The sequence below is a fragment of the Sciurus carolinensis genome, chromosome 2 (assembly GCF_902686445.1).
Source record: "Sciurus carolinensis chromosome 2, mSciCar1.2, whole genome shotgun sequence".
Classification (NCBI taxonomy): domain Eukaryota; kingdom Metazoa; phylum Chordata; class Mammalia; order Rodentia; family Sciuridae; genus Sciurus; species Sciurus carolinensis.
This window is the reverse complement of record NC_062214.1, coordinates 54,524,546-54,543,106: the sequence shown is the minus strand read 5'-3', so window position 1 is coordinate 54,543,106 and position 18,561 is coordinate 54,524,546. Positions and strand designations below refer to the sequence as shown.

Genomic DNA, 18,561 nt, shown 5'->3' with positions numbered 1-18,561 from the left:
AATTCCTTTTAATGCCTGCCACCCGTTAAGACATCCCCGCCCTTTTCCCTCTTGCCCCCCGACTTTTGTACTGGCGATTGAACCCAGGGGTACTTTACTACTGATCTACATTCCTAGCCCTTTTACACATTTTTAAAATTTTGAGACAGTTTAAATTGCCCTGACTGACCTCGAACTTGGAATTCTCCCCACTCAGCTTCCCCAGTAGCTGGGATCACAGGCATATGCCATCACGCCTTTCTCGAATCCTTTCTATTTATCTGAAGCAACATCAGATAAGAATGATCACCACTCTGATTCAGCAGGATCATCAGGCCCACTTGGAAGACATATCATAGTAAGGCTCCCCACTCGAGTCATTCCAGATGCCACTGGGTATGGACCTTAGCACCACCTGGCTTTCTCTCCAAGTTCAGAAGCTGCTTCACCTTTTCTAGTTCATTAAATCAAGTGCAGCAAGGGATGTTGGCAACCACATAGATGCCACCCTGAATGACCAGCACGAAGCCCAGAGCAAGATGACTGTCTACTACCTTTCAGGTGTATTGTATACTTTTATTCTAGTTTGTGTTTGGCAGGGCAGTAAGAGGAGCACCAGGTTAGAATCTCCAACCCCTCAACTCTCCTTTGCATCCACAGGTTCCAGTAGCCTAATTTTCTGAAGGCAGGCAAGAGAGGGGAAAAAGGGAAAGTGAGAATTAAATATGTGATTTGGGTCTCTTACAACTCGTTGGGGTCTCTTCTCCCTATCCCAAACTTTGAGTTAAACATTTTATTCAATAAGAACTACCCATCCTGGAAATCGCCACAGTGAGAATAGACACTGCCTGGCCAGGTGTGGTGGCACACACCTGTAATCCTAGGGACTCTGGGGGCTGAGGCAGGAAGATTACAAGTTCTGGGCAATTTAGGGAGACCTTGTCTTCAAATTTAATTTTTTCATTTGTACCAGGGATTGAATCCAAGGGTGCTTAAGCACTGAGTTACATCCCCAACCCTTTTAAATTTTTATTTTAAGACAGGTTCTCACTAAGTCACTTAAGGTCTCTCTTAGTTGCTGAGGCTGGCCTCGAACTTGTGATCCTTCTATCTCAGCCTCTGGCCCCCAACCCCACCCAGTGCTGCTGGAGATTATACGCATGTGCCTGCACGCCTGGCTCAAAATTTTCATAAAAGGGCTGGGGATATAGCTCAGTGGTAGAGCACCCTGATTTCAATCCCCAGCACGGGGTGGGAAGGAGTGTTAAAAAAAAAGAATACACACTGCCTGCCTTATGTGTGTGCTCCCTTGGGAGCTTGGCTTTGGGTGTCCTTTTATCTTTTATTAGTTGATCTTTTAAAAATCCATTCTTTGTTTTATCTGGATGCAGTGGTGCACACATGTAATCCCAGTGACTTAGGAGGCTGAGGTAGGAGGAACACAAGTTCAAGATCAGCCTAAGCAATTTCATGAGACCTCCATCTTAAAACGGAAAGTAAAAAGGGCCGGAGATTTAGCTCAGGAGTAGAATGCTGGTAGGATTGATGCCCAATACCACACATATACCCACACACAATCCATTCTGTTTTGTTGACACTCTCACCTGTCAGTGACACAGGGCATAAAATGTCCAGTCAATGTCCCAAGTGGTTCCCCACTGCTGGATACTCTTGATTATAAAGACAGGCGGCTCCCTTGCTTGACTGGATGTGTCCGAAGAATACAAATATGTGACATTGTCCACTTAGGACTCTGAACAGCATGGCCTACATCCACTATGCATAATGGGAACTGCTGTGCCATACCTGGAAAACCCTGTATATTGCAGTCAACATCCAGTGGTACCCTTAAGGTGAAAGTAGGTGACCCATCTAGTCTATTTGTCAGGGTCAGGCAGGTCTAGTAACCAGACTATGTGCCCTGGAGTTCTTGCTCAACTGTGTAGAGTATGTAGGCACATTAGTGGGGCTTCTTTGGCCTTACATTCTGGAATCACAAGTCCTTACTTTGACCCTAGCCCTAGACAAACTGTCATATCCTATGCGATAGTGGCTGTGACTTTCACCTGAGAGGTATAGTTCTGACCAGGTGGTTGCTTCCACTGATATTCAAGGTCAAAGTGTCCTTTTCCATGGGCATCTCTCTTGGACATGTGTCCCACTCAATCTATTGCCATAGTGTTCCAAACTTCTACAGGAATTGGGACTTAATTATCTAGATGTCCTGCTGCTAAGCACGAGACCATCAGCCCATTGGCTATTGCTCACAGGTCAGTGAAAATGTAGTGAGGTTCACCATGAGAGGTGTTTTCCAGACCAAGCACCATAGCCCAAATCTCTGCTTATTATTATTTTCCCATGCAAAAAATTTAAACTGTTATCTCTGTGGCTGCACAGTGGCAGCTGTTCTGTATACTCTATTGACCATTAACTGGGCTGTCAGTCCTTGAGTCACATCCAGGTTCTCAGGTTCTCAGGAGACTCAGTGTACTTCACACCCAACAAACCCAAGATGCTGGCAGTTTTTGGTCTTTGTCTTGGGGTTAGCCACACCTGTGCCTGGCCTCTCTTTATGGAAGAAAGAGATTCCACAGATGCCTGGTTCACTCATTTCTTGGAGTACTTCCTCCTTAATGAATAATGCTTGGTTAGCAACCAGGCATTGTGGCACACCCTCATAATCACAGCTGCTTGGGAGGCTGAGACAGGATGATCCAAGGCTGAGGCCAGTCTGGGCAACTTAGCAAGACCCTGTTTCAAAATAAATAAATTAATTAAAAGGGCTTGGGGTGTAGCTCCATCCAAGGTATGAAAAAAAAAAAAAAGTTTGGTGGGCAACATTCACTTCACCAATGTTTTAATCCCAAATTGAAGATGTTGGAGTATAAAAATAGTCTCTCAGTGATCACCAGCACCCAATAACAAGGCCACTGAAAAGGGATCTATGGCTTAGAGTTGTCAGGCAAGTGCCATGTGTCCTAAAACACAGATGCCTTTGCCTCTGGATGATGTCCTTCCTCCACAGGCTCTAGTCTGTGCAGCTGACTGATGAAAAGCTGACACTTTTCATCCAAAAGCCTGGAATTCAGAGCCCCACTCAGGGGTGGTACTTTTTGGGTAAACTTGTGTAGTGGGATGAGTAGATTCTGTTGAGTAAAACTGACTCCAATGCTCAGGCATGCCCCTCGGATGTTTTGCCTCCTTTCAGTTTGCTGGAAGTTTTTGTTTTGTGTTTTTTGGATACTGGGATTGAACTCAGGGGCCCTCAACCACTGAGCCACATCCCCAGTCCTATTTTGTATTATGTTTAGAGACAGGGTCTCAGTGAGTTGCTTAGCACCTCGCCTTTGCTGAAGTTGGCTTCGAACTCACGATCCTCCTGCATCAGCCTTCCCAAGCACTGGGATTATAGGTATGCACCACCATGCCCAGCCCCACTTGGGTGGAAGTTTTACGGTCAGTTGTTTTGTTGTTCTTTTTCTTTTTCCTTTGATAGACTTGGAAATTGTCCTCTGGGCATGGGTCCACATGGTGCATAAGAATTTTGCACGTCTGGTCTCTGTATCAGGTTAATTTTTCAGCTTTGGTCCAGCCATCCCATCTACGGAAGTTTGTACTGATTATTCTCTTACTGGATGATGTTATCAACATAGTCATACCAAGACACTTCTGATGGGATCCCAGGCTTCTCTGTCTTGGCTTATTCATCGGTGGCAAACCACAGGGGGATGCAAGTAGCTCTTTGTCAATACCGTAAAGATGCATTGTCACTCAAGTCAACAAGGATAAACTATTTTTCATCTTCCACGTGTAGTGGAATGATCAAAAAGACATTAGTAGCCTGTAATCCCAGTGACTCAGGTGTCTGAGGCAAGAGGATTCCAAGTTCAAGGTCAGTTTCAACAACTTAGTGAGATTGTCTCAGTATTAAAAAAAAAAAGGTTGTGGTAAAGCAACCCTGTTTTTAATCCCCAGTATCACAAAAACAAAACAAAAATTGACATGAGCAAAGCCCACCTCTGTATACTAGGTGATGTCGGTTTATGCAATGAACTCTGTGATGTGAAATAATCCATAAGATACCAAGGTCAGGGGCCTTTTGTACTGGCCACTCAGGCCCCCACCTACCCTTCTATTCTATATTACTTTGTAGTAGTCAGGTCTAGAGAGGTGACCACTTGTCCCTATCCTAATTCCCACTCCAAGGACCCAGTCATCCAACCTAGCCTGTTTGTGCAGTGGGGAAGGGATAGTGCTGAAAGTGGTGGGTCAAACAGTTGTCCCAACAGAACAAACCTCAGCTGGGAGGCAGAGGCTGCTGGTGTCCCTCTTGTCTGCCCACAGTAAATGTTAAAGCTGGTCTAGTTAATAGCCCAAATCTTTAAGTCCCATGACTCTCGAGAGTCCTAGAAGAGAATTTTTCTTCATGGACAGAATCATCACTTGCCTCTTCAGGGATGACCTGGTATAACAGCCAAGTCCACGTAGCCTTTTAGGTGGTTTCTCCCCTACCTTGGTCTATAGCGCATTATCTTGGACTTCTGTCCAAGGCTTCTGTCATGGGAAATGTGCTACCTGATAGCTGAATAGTTTTCTGAAAAATATCCCTAGGGTTTAAGAGAAGAATCACTTCCCTTCATGGCTTGGTGTCAACTAAATGTGGAGTCTGATGGGGGTGACTATTTCATCATCATGATCTCCATTGTGAATCCAGGCACAGTGGCCTAATAGTGGCAGCCTCTCCCAGGACTGCCCAAGAGATCCATGGTTCCTATATTGTCCAGATGGCAGGAACCCATCTCAGATAGGTCACTGGTCATGATAGCTGTAAAGACCAGTGCAACAAGTCCTGATTGTCTCTTTATTTTTTGCTCCTTTGTATCCATGTCATTGGTTGTAGTCAAAAGTGGCCTGGAGTATGGGGTCAGTCCTAAAGCAATCAAGCAACTTGCTCTTCCTTCCCATCCAGCGGATCTTGCACAGAACTCTCACCTGGCAGTCAGATGAGTCATATTTCTGTAGTTTCACTAAACTTTTGGCCAAACTCTTATCGCTCCTTGTAAAGTGAATCTCAGTACATTTCTGAGTGACTAGTTAACATTGATCACCCTGTCCCTTGAGGGTAGCCCTCTTAGATTTCAGTGAAGTCTGACTTGTCTCTGTTTCTCTCAGTTCTTTCAAGTTCTGCTCTTCAGAGATTTTCAAAATAGCTTTATAGACTCCCAACCTACACAGGTTCAAACTCTGGCAGATACAAGGAAAGGAGACCAAGTTGGATTCTCACTGATGACCCAAATCAATAAACACCTTAGGGAAGAAAATGGCTGCCTATCACTAGCTCAAGTTGGAAGGGTTCTTTTTCTTGAAATTGTGGGTCATCTGCTCTTCATTTCTTCCATCACTCTCCATTCTCTTTAAAAATAAGATCATCTCAAGAGAGATGGGAGGGGTGGTGGGGGGAGGAAAAAATAACAGAATGAATCAAACATCATTACCCTATGTAAATGTATGATTACACAAATGGTATGCTGTTACTCCATGTATAAACAGAAACAACATGTATCCCATTTGTTTACAATAAAAATAAAAAAAAATAAAAAAAAAAACAAGATCATCTTCATCTTATCTGCTTTTTCCCAGTCTTTGCAATGGAGGGAGGGGCATGGTCCACTGAGACCTACCATAGCCTACCCAGAAGCAATTCTTTAGTTCTTTTTTTAACCACTTCCATTGGAGAAATTATTTCACTTACTATTTTCATTTAATCACACTCCAACTTAATTTCCTGTATTTATTTATTTTTGGTGCTGGGGATTGAACCCAGGCCTCAGACATGTTGGAAAAGTGATGAACTACACCCTCCAGCCCTCGATTTCCTCTTTTTAAACAAGTTATAGGGTTCTCTTTTATCTCTTTGAAAACTTATATCAACCATTTTCTGACTTTCTTGAGGGATGGTTATTTTACTTCATGGTTTGTATTACTTGTTTCTTGTATTGTAAATCTTTCCCATTTTTTTTTTAGTTCAGTCCTATGCTACTTTATTTATTTATTATTTATGGCAGAGACTATTGAACCCAAGGGTGCTCTACCACTGAGCTACATTCCCAGCCCTTTTTATTTTTTATTTTGAGACAGAATTCACAAAGTTGCTGAAGCTGGCTTGGAACTTGTGATCCTCCTTCCTTGGTCTCCCAAGTTATTGGGATTATAGGCACGTGCCCCAACACCTGGTCTACCTTGTCTCAATCTTCAGTTTCTACTGGGAATATATGCATGTGTGTGTGTGTGTGTGTATTTTTTTTAAAGTTGTCAACAGACCTTTATTTTATTTGTTTATATGTGGTGCTGAGAATCAAACCCAGTACCTCAGATGCACTAGGCAAGTGCTGTACCACTGCACTAGGACCCCAGACCCAGGAAACTCTTGAAAGATGAACTCCTTAGAAAAAGCATTTCTTTCCTCTTTAGCCACATGGGTCTCCTCTGAGTGGAACCCTAACCCTCCCTCTATTCTCAGCTCCTCTTGAATTGTATGTAACATCTACAGTGTCCGTTACTCTCTAACATTTATAAGCTGATGGCTTTCACATCTCTGTCACCAGCCTTAACTTCATCGGGGCTTCAAGACTGATCTGCACACTTGTTATCTTCATAGCCCCTTAAGCAAAACATCTCTGAACTCACCATCCTCCCCACAGTGCTGCTCCTCTTTTTGAGGTCCTATTCCAGGGAACATCGCCACCATCTGGCCAAAACTTGTATAACATCCTTAGCTCTTAGCCTCAGCCAAGTCCCACATCCAGCTACTACCAAATTACATCAGCTCTGCTCCAGGTCTGCTTGTCCTCTGTCTTCCCATGGCCACTAGAGAGGCCTTACAGGCCTTCTAAGATCTGCCCTTCAGAGGAGGATACATGCCAAGAGTATTGGATGGACAAAAGTGGTTTTATTATTTCTTCCTGGGAGAGGAAGCCCTGGTACAGCAGGGACTAAAGCCAACATAGGGCTGCATCCTTCTGGCAGAAGAGCTGCTGCTGGTGATTGGAGCCTAAGAATGTGGACAGCTGTCCAAAGTGTGAGTGGGAGCTGCCAAGGAGGTACACTCTTGCCTGAAGAAGCCACTGGCTTGAGAAGGAGGTCCCAACCTCACCGATGCCGCTTTCGGATGCTCTGCAGCTCCTGGTAGATGGTGCTGAAGCTGGGCCGCAGCCCAGGCTCATAGGCCCAGCACTGCTCCATGAGCCTGAACACAGCATCAGGGCACAGCTCTGGGCAGGGCAGGCGGCCCCCTGTGAGGACAGGCACAGCACACCAGGCATGAGGAAGGGTTCCTGGGGCAGCCTGGAGCAGCAGGAGCTACTGAAGATGTACTATCCCTAAAGTCATTCTTGTTCAACAAAGAACCCAAGAAACAGAGGCCTGGATATGGCCTTTTTTTTTTTTTTTTTTTTTTAAGGTATTAGGGATTGAACCCACAGCCTCATGCATGTTAAGCAAGCACTCGTCACTGAGCTACATTCTCAGTCATTTTAGTATTATTTTGAAATAGGGTCTCACTAAGTTGACGAGTGTTTTTAAGTTGCTAAGGCTGGTCTCAAACTTGCCGCCCTTCTGCCTCAGACTCCCAGGCCGCTGGGATTACAGGTGTGCACCACCATGCCCAGCTGAGGCCTGTGTTCCCACCATGGGCTACTTGTGTGACCTCCACAAGCCTGTTTTTCTATCTGCAAAAGGAACATATTAATCTCCACCTTACATTTGGCAAGGAGTAAATGAAATAACGTATGGCCTAGCACTAACAGGTGCTCTGCTCAGTGGCAGTTCCAGGAATACTCTTATTCTGCCCCAGTGAGATTCTCGGCTGGGAGGTTAAGGGAGGAAGAGGTGTCCAGATGGAGCATGGGAAAGAGGGTATGGCCCTGAGGTTGGCTCAGCCTTACCCTTTTCCACAAACTCCCGTGTTTGCTGATTGCTGAGGTTGGGATAGGGCGAGGCTCCCAGGCTGAAGGTCTCCCAGAGCAAGATGCCAAAGCTCCACACATCACTCTCAGAGGAGTAGCGGCCTGCAGGGGAGGTAAGGCAGCATGAAAGAGCTGTCCATGTCCATGGAGTCAGATACTACCCATGCCCGGTCTCCAGAGTTGCAAAGCCAGGCTTGGCAAGGACCAGGTACCATAGTTAAGGGCCTCGGGTGCAGTCCACTTCACCGGGACTTGTCTGAGACCCCCTGAGGCTGCATAGATTCCATCAGCTTCCTCTCGGGACATCCCAAAGTCACTGATCTTCAGAACATTCTTCTCTGTCACCAGGCAGTTCCGAGCAGCCAAGTCCCTGGGTGAAGCAGGGCCAGGGTCTCCTTTAGTTAATGTTTCCTGCCCTGCCTGGGCTGAGCCCACCAAACAAAGCCATTGATAGAAGCTGCTGCTTGTTCCAGGCACTCATGGTCTATCAGGAGAGGCTAACTCCACCTCTGGAGTTGATGCCTGATAGCCAAGGAATGCAGGGGTGATAGCCCCTCCTCACTGGGGGGTGTCAGGACTGTAGCCCACTCACCGATGGATGCAGCACTTGCTTTCCAAGTACTCCATGCCTGCAGCCGCGTCCCCCACCATTTGCAATAGAGTCTTCACCCTCAAGCGGGCTCCCTCTGTTCGCAGGAAGGTCAGGAAGTCTCCTCCTGGAGGTGGGGGCAGGCTTGAGCCTCCTGCAGGGGGCAGCCACCTGGCCAGGCTGAGATCCCCCACCCTGGAGATCAGCACCCCTGCTCACCCTGCACAAGCTCCATGACAATGTAGATGGGCTGTTTCTGGGTACAGACACCAATGAGACGCACGATGTTGGGGTGGCTGTACTGCTTCAGGATCCTGCAGGGCACTGCCACTTAGGCACATGCAGATGGGGTCCACCTCCCACCTCCCTCCAGAACCCCCAGGGACGATGGGAGAAGGACTGGAGAGAAGAAGAACTTGACTTCTGGAGGCTAGCAGCCCTAGATATGTGGCCTTAGATGGGGCCTCAGCAGTTTCTATCCCTTGGTACTATGGGAGGGTGCTACCCAGTTGTAGGGGGTGGCAAGAGGATTAAATGACACCATAGAAGTCAAGCATTTTATGCCTGGACATGTACAGGGGACACTTTCATAGGGAACCTCTGGTTGTTACCTACCTCGCTTCCTGCAGAAACTTGGCTTTGAGGTCAGGGGGGAGTGTCTCTCGACAGGACTTTACTGCCACCAGAGTGTTGTCAGCTCTCAGGCGTCCACTGAATACTTCACCGAAGTTCCCCTGAAATGGTCTCAGGCTCCTACCAAAGCTTCCCTATGCCACTTTCTTTTCTCCACTCAGGGGGACACCCACCTTGTCCCCACACCCTCTACATTCATTCCCCACATTCAAAATTACTCACCCTAGCTCTCTAGGAGTTCACCTCCTAGTTAGGGAACTGAGATGGGCCAGAAAAGTCACCTATGACATGCCACATTCTCCAAGAGAAGTGACATGAAAAATCCCAGAAACACTTTCCTTTGGGTTTGAAAAGCATTCTTTTTTAGAAAAGTGACTTCCTTCCTAGGCAGGTATTTTACAGTTTACATTAATGAGTGTTTCTTCACATATGCAAGAGGCCTCTGAGGGGACAGGAGTTGGGGTGGGGTACCAGTGACAGAGCTGTCTTCCAGGGAGTTTGAGGGTGGGTACTCTGCTTCCTGCAGGACAGGGAGGCTGAATAGATCTCAGCTGTGGGCTGGAGGGAGAGGCAAGCCAGGAGGAGGCTGGCAGAGCACCGGCATGGTGGAAGCCCAACTCACCCGCCCAATCTGCTCGCCCAACACCAGGTCCTCATGGTTTAGCACCCACTTGTCCTGGGGAAAAGGAATTAGGAAGTCAGAAATCAGTGATGAGAGGGGATGCTGGGCCCTGGGAAGGACTGAACAGCTCTCCCACTGACACTGTCTTTCATTTCTTGGAGTCTTAGTGTGTTGGTCTGTCTAGTGGAGTTGGGTATCAGATTCACACTCAGATGACTCCGGGGAGCAGCCAGGTGCCCTTACCAAGTGAGCACCAGTCAGTTCTGCACAGCCCATGGAGTGGGAGTGGCCTTGACATTCCAAACTTAGAAGTCTGGCCACCTTGTGGAGTGATGGCTCCCTTCACATTCTGCATGTAGACCACAGACATAGCAAGTCCTTACTGCTCCCACTCTGGAGTGTCCTGACCCATGATCAAGCCTTACCACAAGTGGCACAGGCCGGGTTGGGCACAGGCTCACCTTGGGCACAGGCCTGTACAGGACAACACCACTCTTCTTGGTGAGAGGCTGCCGGGAGGACAGCAGGTGGTCAATGAGCAATGGGATGCTGGGAAAGCCATCCCCTTCCAGCCGGTACAGGTTCTGTGGGGCAAGGGGACTGGGGTCAGCAGCCTCCTGGCAGAGGGCAGGAAGAGCAGTGGGGGATAAAGGGCCTGCTTCGGATAAGAGGCAGAGAGGCCTACAGAAAAGACAGCACATGGGGTGCAACTCTGCTGCCCTCTTGGTGGAGGATGCGTGCTTAAGCCCCTATTGCATTGCAGGGACTTGGGTGCTCTCCATAGCTCCTTCCACCCCAGCTAGGGAGGCATCTAAGATGTAGCAGCTACTCTCTAGAGGCCATCAGTCTCAAAGTCATTCCACTGGGGGAGGAAAAGTTCCCAGCCCCACTCACATCCAAGGACTGGATGATGAAGTGCCGGGGCTGGCCATCCCACAGCACCGAGAGCACATATTCCTGCTTGCCCTGGCTCTCCCGCACCAAGAAGTCCCCGGAGTGTGTCAGCAGCTCAGCCACCTCAGCCCGCGGGATGGCCCCATGGTACCACAGCTGTTCATGCAGGGGCTTCTGTACCTCTGGAACGAGCTGCAGTGGTGGGGGAAGCTGGGCAGGGGAGAAGAAAGTGGGGTCACTCAGTCAGCTTAGGGAAGGCCAATGGGTCAGTGGGTATATCTCCCCCACCCAATAAGCCCTCAGTCCTTACAACCACCAGAGTGGCACAGAGCCATCTGTGGGCCCCTGTATCACTCTGGGAAGAACTGGGATGGGAAGTTCAGACTGGCACTTCCCAACCAAGCTGGTGCCTTCTTCTCCAGGCTACAGAGGCCCCTGACCATTCCTGGAGCAAGTAGAGCCCTGAGTTAGCCAAAGCTGCTGGTCCCTGTAGCACACTGGGGTAGTGGGTGGAAAGGGGACAGGAGTTGCAGGATTTGGAGGCATCTGCAGCCAGAAATCCTAGGCGGGAGAGGGACACCCCAAAACCCAAAACCTGGGAGGCTGAGGCAGAAAGATCACAAATTCAAAGCCAGCTTCAGCAACCTAGCAAGGCCCTGAGCATCATACAACCCTGTCTCAAAATAAAAAATAAAGACAGCTAGTGATATGGCTCAGCGGTTAAGCATCCCTGAGTTCAATCCCCAGTACCAAAACAAAAAGCAACTCAAAACACCAAGGAGGGAGCCTAGAGGTGTATGTCTGAGACTCCTGGCCTGGCCTACCTCTTAGGGACATGCAGAGGTATGAACCCAGGCTAACTGGCACTCACCGAGAACTTGGGGCGGAAGATTCCTGAGAAGTGGCTCTTAAGGATCTCCAGCGTAGGTGTCCTTCCCCCCTCTCGCTCCTGCTCCTGAGGCCAGGGACAGACGTCAGCAGGTGGCCAGGCTTGGGGAGGGGGAGGGCAAAAATGAGGAGCACAGCCCCTGCGGGCAGGCATGGCTAGCAGGCAAGGGCAGTAGCAGGTGGCTCACCGAGGACGAGGTGGAGTGGCGGTCATCCTGCAGGAGCAGCACTGCCGGGGGCTCGCCAGGGCCCAGCTGCTCCAGCTTGGTCTGCAGCAGTTCCTGCTGGGCCTGCAGCTTGGCTTGGCCACACAGTGCTACCTGCAGCCCCTGCAGCGCCTCCTGCAGTGCCTGCTTCTTGCCTAGCAGCTGCACCCTGCAGGCCAAGGGCAGGTAGGAGGGTAGGACAGAGACATGGACTCAGTCCGCAGCTGGAAGCAGCAGCAGGTAGGGCAGGCAGGACAGAGCAGGGCCAGGAGGCTGCTGCAGGCGAGCCCACTCACCGCTCCCGGGGGTGGGTGTTCTGCTCCTCACTCTGGAGTTCACGCTGCAGCTGACTGACCACCTCCTGTCGGTTCAGCACAGTCTCAGTGGCCACAGCCAGGTCATCTGTCACAGAGGTCAGTCTGTACCCACAAGAAGAGCAGGGTTAGAGCCACACTCCCCACATGCATCCCTGCAAAACCAAGCAAGCCTGGTTGCCTAGCCACAGCTCGATATGGGCAGAGTTCCCTCCCCACCCTGCCCACATGGACACCCATGGTCTGTCAGGAGCCTGCCCTGGCCTGGGTGCCAAGCCACCACACACGTGTGCTGCACGCTCTCCACAGTTAGCTCGTTCAACTGTAGCTCCCCAGGCTCCAGCTGTTCACCCTCCTCAAGCAGCGACTCATCAAAGGTGACACAGGGTGGGATGTCAGGGGCGGACCTGTGGGTGACATGGCCCCATCAGTGAACAGGCCAGTAGCCCTGGTGTCCAGCAGGTGTGAGGATGGGCTTACCCATACTGTCGCAGGAAGCCTTGGTATTCAGCCTCTGGCTGGATGCGGGCAACAGCTGCAGCCATCTCCCGGTGAATGGCAACCACCTCATCCTGCACCAGACTGCTAATCTCCAGGTATTCCTGCAGGATCTCCTTCCTGTCCCCCAGATGCAACCTCCAGTTAGAGAGACTTCAGGCTGGGAGAGGCAGGCAGTTTAGTCTAGGGCATTGGGTTTGAGGCTGTGCTGGGATTGACCCCACCTTAGCTCATGTGACCTCAGGCAAATTATTTAAAAACCTCTCCGTGATCTTCTACTTCCTGATGTGTGTGATGGTACTCAGGAAGTACTCTGGCAACCAGCTTAAAAGCTGGGGCTCTGGGCCCCCAGTAAATGTATAAGCCACCAATGTGCTCCTGATAGGCCTGAGAGCACCCCTCAGTTCCAGCCTCATGTCTTCATCCTCCTACCCAAAAAGTCCCACTGAACATTGATCGCTCAGACACCCCAATTCTACTAGCTGAAAAAATGAACTCCTAGTCCCCAAAACCTCTTCCTTCCATATCCTTCTCTAAACAAGCTAATGGTAACTTCATCTTCCAGGTGCTGTAAGCACAGACTTGACAGGTTTGATTCCTCTATTTCACACTCCACTTCTAATCATAAGAAAATCCTACTACTGTACCTTCAAAATCTACCCAGGACCTGACCACTTTCTCACCTCTATCACTACCACCCTGGTCCAGTGGCCAAGATCTGCAGTCAGGATCCATGCAAGACACTCCCGTCTGACCTCTCTCCTCTGTCTTCACCCCTTAAAAGTCTATTCTTAACCCAGTAGCCACAGCAACCGTATTAAAATAGAGGTCAGATCATGTCACTATGGTTCACTCAGAGCCAGTCCCCACACTGACCTGTTCAACCCTCCCATGAGCCCCCAACCTCTGGCTCCTCTAGCCCATGTCTGATTCTCCCCTCCCCTTGTTCTGCAGAAGGTCCACTGACTCTTTGTTGCCCCCTAAAGCTCTGTTGCTACAGCACCTGTATACTCACTGTCCCTCTTTCTGGAATAGTCTTTCTCCAGAGAACCCCATGGTTCACTCCCATACCTTTCCTAGATCTGTCTTGGAATGTCACCCTCTCATGTTCTTTGTGTTTTCTGTGGTACTGGGGATTGAACCCAGGAGTGCTCTACCACTGGGCTATATCCCCAACCCTTTTAATTTTTTATTTTTTAAACAGGGTCTGGCTAAGTTGCAAAGACTGGCCTTAAACTTGTGATGCTTCTGCCTCAGTCTCCAGAGTTGCTGGGATTACAGAACATCACCATCTCGAAGAGGCCTTCTCAGAGCACTCTTTAAAATTGCAGCTCCTCCCCTGCCTCAGCACTCCTAACCCCCTTTCCTAATTTTTCTTCAGAGCACTTCTCACTTCTCACATGCTTCCTATTCCCTCCCTCCCTCCACTAACCTGAAAGATTCCAAGGACAGGTGTTTGTCTACATTCAGCTCTGCTACATTCCAGAGCCTAGAATGGTGCTCAATGAATTTACTAAACCCTAGGACTCTTCCCTCCCCTTGCCCCAAGCTCTCCTGCTGCAGCACCTGTACGCTTGCTCTAAGGGCCTCTGGAATAGTGTAATTTGGATATAAGTTGACTTGCTGAGGACCCATCCTCACTCAATTATATGGTCCACACTTTTACAGGAGTGAGTTTTCTGGGCCCTGCCTCTGGACCTAGTAGTGGATTTAGGACTGTTAATGGATGGGGTGGGACTGCGGGCTTACAGGATGTGCACCATCTCCTCATGCAGGTCCTGCAGCGACTGCAGCAGGCTAGGCAGCATGAGCTGGTGGTGGTGCTGGTGATGCAGCTGTGCAGCCCGCACACCAAGCACGTATCGGTTGTGATGGGCAAAGAGTTTCCAAAGGCTGCGAACGTATTTGTCTTTGGCCTTGTCACGGTCCTTGTCTGCAGGTGAAAGGTGAGGGAGGTGTGGAGGAGAGTGTTAGCACAGGGGCCTGGCTACTCCCCACTTTCGGGACACCCATGGGCAGGTGAGCACTGGTTTGGGATTCCCTCCCTGCCAGCAAGGGACTCCACAAACCTTTGCTGGCCTCCTGGTATTTGCGCCTGGCCTGGGCACTGTCCCGTGCCAGGGCTCGGTATTGGCTTTTCAGTTTCTCAATGTCCTGGTTGTGGGTCTGAAGAGAGAGGGATGGCCAGAATAAGAAGGAAGGTCCCTAAGCATGGGAGATTCCTTCTTGAGGTAAAGCCCTGGCAAGGTCCTGCCATTGAGTCAGGCCGCATATCCAAGCCCATCTTCCTGGATTGTTCTGGAGACATGTGGGGGAAGTTGGCTGCAAAAGTTAGGGTTGGAGAAGCTGTTACAGACAGCCCACTACAGGAGGCAGACAGGTAGCCTGGGCAGGCTCTACTTGTCCCTCTGTAGCTTGAGAGTGCTATCCTAGAGCTATATAGGGCCAGCTTCAGGATTATGCAGCCTGTATAGTCACGCAGGGCTCCATATGCAAAAGGGTCTTAAGCATGGTTTGCATGCTGTCTTGTTACTATATTGAAGAAAAAAAAATTTTTTTGGTACTAGGGATTGAACCCAGGGCATTACACATGCTAGACAAGCACTCTACTACTGAACTACATCCCCAGCCCTTTTTTGTTTTGAGAAGGGACTAAGTTGCCCAGGTTGACCCTGAACTTGCAATCCTCCTGTCTCAGCCTCCTAAGTAGCTAGGGTTACAGATGCACTACCACACCATGCAGTGTCGTATTGAAATTCCTAATAATTTCTTAAAAGAGGCCCACATTGTCATTTTGTACTGGGCTTGGCAAATTATGTTCCTGGTCAATAGGAACATTAGATGGCAGCTTGACAGTAGAGTTCTCATACCAGTTCTTCTGTTTAGGTCCTGGGACACCTTGGGCAAGCTCCATCGCTCTTTTCTGAATCTCAGTTTCCCCATCTATAACTGAGCGAAATACATAAACTAGAGTGGCTTTTCTTTTAAAGAGCCAGAAAATAAGTATTTCAGGCCTATAAGTCATAAGGTCTCTGTTGCAATTATTCGATTCTGCCATTGTAGCTCTATAGCAGCCATAGATGATATGAAAACAAACAGACATGGTTGTGTTCCAGTAAAACTTTATAAAAATGGGCAGACCCTAATGTTCGATCACAGCAAACTTGGGAGGCAGAAGCAGGAGGATACCAAGTTTTGAGGCCAGCTTGGGAAACTTAGTGAGACCCTGTTTCAAAATTTAAAAACGGCTGGGGATGTAGCTCAGTGGTAGAGTGCCCCTGAGTTTAGCCCCTAGTAGTTCCAAAAAAAAAAAAAAAAGCAGACCCTTGAATGAGATCATTTTCCTGAGAAAGTGTGTGAGGCCAGGCTGGCCACCAGGGGCTGCTGTGGGTCCGTGGCAAACTGGGCTCTGTGCTGGTGCAAGAGGTGTGGTTCCCTCGGCACAGTGAATGCCACCGGACTGAAGCACCCAGAGAAAGTGCAGCTCCAAATCATACAGCCTACAGCTAAGGAGCTGGTGGAATTCAGATCTAGGCAGGCCAATTTCAGCTGTGAGGGGGCCACTCCACTGCCCTGTCGCTGGGGCCCTGGGAAGGAGCCCTAAACAAAAGGCAAACAGACAGACCTTCATTCCTCTCACTGTCTCTGAGATCCATGCAGAAGGTAGAGCACAGACCCTGAGCTCCACCTAGGTAGTGAGAGGCCTCACCCATCCTTGCATTCCCAGCACTCTGGCCAAAAACAGACAATATATGGACAGGCCAGCTGTGCTGCAGGCCAAGTGGGGGTAGGGCAGAAGCTGCAGCAGGGTTGGAGCATGCCATCCTGAGGCCCGGCCTGCGGTCAGGGACTTCCACTTCCCTAGGGGTCTTGTGCAAAACCATTCTTTGTAGGCTCCACATTGTGACAGAAATGACCAGAGTCTGTGTGCCATGCACCCACCTTGGTGAGCTCCTGCTGCAGCTGCTGCCACTGCTCACTGTAGGTCTTGCGCAGCTGCTGCCGTTCCCGTATCAGCAGGCTCAGCTTGCTCAGGGGCCCTGAGTTCAGATCTTCTGCATGCTGCCGCAGCACTCGGCTCAGACCCTCTGTCTGGCTGGTGATCTCTGCCCATGACTACGAGACAGGATCGGGGAGGCAGGGAAGAATAGACAATGGCTCCCAAGCCTGGACCTGCCAAATCTCCAACTCCATCCCAGAGAATTTTAGGAGAGGAGGGGAGTGGACAGGCATAGCTAGCACCTTCAGGGAATCCAGAAGCCCACCTGGCTGACAGGACTGTCAGGGCCACTACTCCGGCTCTGGCCTCCACTATCCTGCAGGGACATGTGGTGAAGAAGTCCTGCATATTCCCGGTCACTCTTGACCCGCTGAGCCATCCACTTCCTCATGCCCTCCAACAGGCGAAGCTCTGCGTCCTGCATCTGCTGCACTGCCCCATGGCCCTGGGGGCTGCACAGCTCTGAGGAGAAGCCCATAGTGGTGTCCTAGGGACAGAGAAGAGGCCATCATTGGGGGCAAAGCAGCAGCTGGAGATGAAAGGAGGGGACAAAGAGGCTGGGGGCTACAGGGTCAAGAGGGCTGCAGGGCCAGGAGGAGCTGCAGACAGGTAGGTGGGTGGGGTCTTGCCTTGCTGAAACAGCAACAGGTACAGAACAGTAGCCTGGCCTAGGGCTGGCCTTCATTGCTTCCTATCCCCGCAGTCAAGCCCTAGTGCCAGAGTTCCCCTTTCCAATCCTGGAGCAGGAACCAGTCTGGCGTCAACCCCATTCCTACCTCCTTCCATCCAAAAACCCCTTACAGAGGCCTAGGTCAGGCCCTCCACAGGGCCAAGCAGAGGCTTGGCCTCAGGCGAGCCCTGCCACTGTGGCTGCCCTGTCCTTCCGCGTCCCCTACCCCCACCCGGATGGGTGTCAAACTCTCAGGATGCCTGCCTGGCCCCTGCCCACTGCCACCCTATTTCCAGCCCCAAGCCCGCGCGCGTCGTCGCCTGCTGGGCCGCGAGGCTGCTGTTACCGGCGCCGCGGGTAGCTGCTCCTGGGCCGGCCGTGGACCAACTCAGGCCAGGCGCAGACCCCCAGCCAGTTCCTGATTCCGCGCTTCCTCCTCCCGCGGTTTCAGTTGGCCCAGTCCCCGGGGCGGGCCTGCAGAGGGGAAGGGGCGGGCGGGAGCGGCCTGCGGCCCGATGCCCGCCCGCCTGCCCCCCTGCTCTGTGCTGGGCCGCAGCAGCCTCGCCGCCTGCTCGACCACGGAAACGGAAGGGAGGGGGAGGCCGGGAAAGAATGGCCTTGTGGAGAGGGCCCAGCACCGTCCCAGGAATGAGAAGGGGCCTGCGGTGGAAGTGGGGAAGGTCACAGGGTGAGGTTCTAGACAGGTGCTGGGCCGGGGGAATCCACAGAGGTGGGTCCTAGCCGGCCTCCCGGGTGACCCAGAAAAGGAAGGGGGAAAACTAGTCCAGGTCCTCCCCACCCCACTGAATTCCCTAAGGAGAACTCAGGCCAGCCTCCATTTGAATAAAATTTCCTGGGGAGAAGCCTGTCAGGCACAGGTCCTGGTAGCATGATCTCCAACCTCTACCCCTGGGCAAAGATTTCTATTCTAAGGGAACCCCAGGACTGGCAAACCTAGCCATTCCCCAGCTGGGGAATAGCTAGTTATGCAGATTTCCATCTGGGACTCAGAACCCCTGCCACACACCAATGTCATCTTTGTGTTCACTCTGGCCCCACTTCAGGCCTCAGCTTGTAGCCAAGTCACATTCAGGGGTAACACTGAATAATTGGACACAGGTCCACCTATTCTCTACCCTGCTCAGCCCCTATCAGGCACTTGCCCCACACCCTGGGGCTTGTCTCCAGCTTCCATCCTCTTCCATCTGTTCCCTGCAGGAGGCCCTAGAGTTCCTGGCCTTCTGACACAAGCCTACCTGTAGGCAGGCAGGCAGGCAGGCAGGACATCACTAGGCCTAACTGGT

At 50.6% G+C, this 18,561-nt stretch overlaps 1 protein-coding gene across 2 annotated transcripts; it reads right to left on the bottom strand.

Moving 5' to 3' along the window:
* Positions 1–6,892: 6,892 nt before the first annotated feature.
* Positions 6,893–18,494, bottom strand: Fes (FES proto-oncogene, tyrosine kinase). 2 transcript variants are annotated; one of them, XM_047538575.1, is made up of 19 exons: positions 17,604–18,494; positions 16,853–17,074; positions 16,530–16,703; positions 14,657–14,753; positions 14,337–14,520; positions 12,570–12,707; positions 12,377–12,496; positions 12,072–12,194; positions 11,758–11,944; positions 11,553–11,636; positions 10,682–10,891; positions 10,249–10,371; positions 9,788–9,841; positions 9,148–9,266; positions 8,752–8,846; positions 8,536–8,659; positions 8,156–8,313; positions 7,923–8,045; positions 6,893–7,271 (listed from the first exon to the last, which is right to left on the bottom strand). In XM_047538575.1, the coding sequence occupies exons 2-19, from the start codon at positions 17,063–17,065 to the stop codon at positions 7,129–7,131; spliced, it is 2,469 nt and encodes an 822-aa protein (XP_047394531.1). In that variant the 5' UTR covers positions 17,066–17,074; positions 17,604–18,494; the 3' UTR covers positions 6,893–7,128. The 2 variants fall into 2 exon arrangements, with proteins under 2 accessions (XP_047394531.1, XP_047394532.1); XM_047538576.1 differs by lacking the exon at positions 10,249–10,371.
* Between the last annotated feature and the right edge of the window lie 67 nt (positions 18,495–18,561).

Coding starts and splice junctions, on each gene's coding strand:
- Fes (XM_047538575.1), bottom strand. CDS start 17,065: ATGGGCTTCTCCTCAGAGCTGTGCAGCCCCCAGGGCCATGGGGCAGTG. Junction 12,195..12,376: donor GTGGAGAGCGTGCAGCACAC/GTGTGTGGTGGC, acceptor TTGTGGGTACAG/ACTGACCTCTGTGACAGATG. Junction 9,842..10,248: donor TGTACAGGCCTGTGCCCAAG/GTGAGCCTGTGC, acceptor CCTTTTCCCCAG/GACAAGTGGGTGCTAAACCA.